This window comes from Gekko japonicus, unplaced genomic scaffold, assembly GCF_001447785.1.
Source record: "Gekko japonicus isolate JY-2015 unplaced genomic scaffold, Gekko_japonicus_V1.1 scaffold1371, whole genome shotgun sequence".
Classification (NCBI taxonomy): domain Eukaryota; kingdom Metazoa; phylum Chordata; class Lepidosauria; order Squamata; family Gekkonidae; genus Gekko; species Gekko japonicus.
Window position 1 is genome coordinate 144,459 of NW_015172596.1, and position 2,440 is coordinate 146,898.

General features: G+C 51.5%; 1 protein-coding gene across 1 annotated transcript in view; it reads left to right on the forward strand.

Moving 5' to 3' along the window:
• Positions 1-2,440, forward strand: part of LOC107119108 (NACHT, LRR and PYD domains-containing protein 12-like) — a 41,473-nt gene continuing 39,033 nt past the window's right edge. Inside the window, exon 1 of the mRNA XM_015421551.1 lies at positions 1-357. Within this exon, the coding sequence (XP_015277037.1) occupies positions 1-357 (357 nt within the window). The remainder of the gene's footprint in view (positions 358-2,440) is intronic.

Sequence of the window (2,440 nt, forward strand, 5' to 3'; positions counted from 1 at the left end):
ATGGTCAGTATCGGTGGAGGAACTGGGGCCTCCGATATCGATACTGCCGGTTGCGTGGGAAGCACTACAGGGGCATCACCCAGTGCTTGTACCGCTGCCTTCCCCATCTTAGCCGCCTTGAGGGACTTGGAAGTGCCCTTCTTCACAGACTTGGTCTCCGTACTTGCCTTAGCCTTCTTTTGGACAAGCGTAGAAGCGGACGATTGTGCCTTCAATGTCGGGAGCTTCGGTGTCGGGTGGTCGACATCGGAGGCGGGCCTCAGCGTCGGAGCTGTGGACGTGGATTGGTGTGGCGGGAGCAAGAGCCGATTCAAGCAGCACTACTTTAAGGCGTGCCGCATGGTTTTTCCTCGTTTGGTTGGAGAAGGGAGCACAATGACAACAGGAATCCGGTTTATGAGACTCTCCGAGGCAGAAAATACAAAGTTTATGTTGGTCCGGAGGAGCAAGTTTGCTTCCACAACGTGTACACCTTTTAAAAAATCCCCACTTCTTCTCCATAGAAGTGGAGCAGAGATAAAGGTTGAAAGGAGGGGAGGGTTGGCCCGAAGACCTGAGGTAAATTCCCCTCAGAGAAAACAAAGTCCTTTTTTTTGGTGAGGAACAAGAAACAAAAAGGAAAAAGAATAAGTAGAAATAATTTCCAAGCGCTGAGAGGGTTTCTGCAAAGGCTATCAGCGAACCGATCAGACCGACGACAAAAGAGGACTTTCCAACGCGGTGGTAAGAAAGGAACTGGCGGGATGTCCGCACCCACCCCTCTGGGCATGCGCGGTGGGGTTCCTGCGCATGCCCGGAGGGACTGGGTGCGATCGATCCAGCACGTGCGCACTGAATCCCATGGGTGTGAAGCACAGAGACCATGTCGAAGATTAGTAATTCTCCCCTTCGTAATCATTTACCCTCTCCCCCCTAAAGGAATCCAAGAGCAATAATAAAAGTCACTACATAGGGACAAATGCAGTCTAAAAACACAAATGTGTTTTTAAATGTTTTAAGTGCAACATCAAAAACTTGGAGGATTTTGCAATATGTGAACCTGGTTTTATCTACATTTTAAAAACAAGAACCAACCCCCCCCTCCCTCCACCCCATTGGTCTTTTTTTCATTCCAGCTCCTTCCACAAGATGGTCATGGGCTGGAGTTACGGGCTACAGACATCACTAAGGACTCCCCGTGGAGAGAATTTTCTCATCTTGGACATAACACTTTCCAACGTGCGACTGTTCAGGTACAAGTCATACACCCATTTATGAATCCTGACACCATCAAATAGAAAAGAATAGGAGAGTGGAATCGGTTAGCGCTTAATTTTCAGCAACACAGCAGTGTAGGGACTCAGATCTCTTTGGGAACATTGCCCTGTAGGCCCCATCCTTTAATGCAGTCCCTAACCCCCCCTCCCCAATTCTACCTGGCCTTTCTGACAGCTCCGTCTATCCTTATCCCCCCCCCCAGCTTTGTCTTCCAGAAAAAGACGGACTTTGTAGCAATCCAGCGGGGCCCCAGCATTTTACTACTGCTGCAAATTGGCAGACGGTGGGAAGAGTTGCTGCAGTGGCAATTTCCCCAGCCGCCCTCCGGAAAGGAAGATAAAAGAACTGCGTTTTCTCAAGTGCGGCTGCAAAGACGGCAAAGGATTTACAGCGACACTGTGAATGCATAGTCATTGGTTCTGTCCTCTGGGCTCAGCATACAGTTGCCAGCTCTGGGTTGGGAAATTCCTGGGGATTCGAAAGTGACGGGTAGAGTCTGGGGAGGGGAGACGGCTCAGCAGGGATGCAATGCCACAGAGTCCACCCTCTGAAGCTGCAGTTCCTTACAGGAGATCTCCAGGCCCCACCTGAAGCTGCTAGGGTTCCTGTTCCCCAAGTGGGGTGAGGGATCTCCTGTTTTTGCAGACGTCTGCCCCCCACCGGCCAGGAAATGCCCACCCCCCACCCCAATGCCATGCACGATGCACCTGGAAGTGACGTCAGCATGTCAGTGACATTCAGGGGGAGCAAAATTCTACGGTTTGAGGACATATTACCATAGAGTTTGCCCAAAAAGCAGCGCTTCAGCCCCAATGTCACCAATGTGCCGACATCACTCCCGAGTGACAGTGTGCTATGCGACATCCCCACCCACCCCTGGAATGCCCCCCAAGTCCCCCTGCTGGAGTGACGAGGGGACCCGGCAACCCTTGAAGCTGCCATCTTCTCCAGGGGAACTGATCTCCGTAGTCTGGAGATCAGGTATATTTCTGGGAGATTGCCCGACCACACCTGGAAACTGGCAACCCTAGCTCTGGCCCAAAGCGGCATGAAGGGTCATAGGGAAGGACCCTATGACAAACGGGGGGATGCAAGGACCAAGTTACAGGTTGCAATTTTCATTGTGTCGTTTCCTCATTCCCTGATCTTTTAGGGTTGCCAAGTCCAGGTTGGCAAGTTCCTG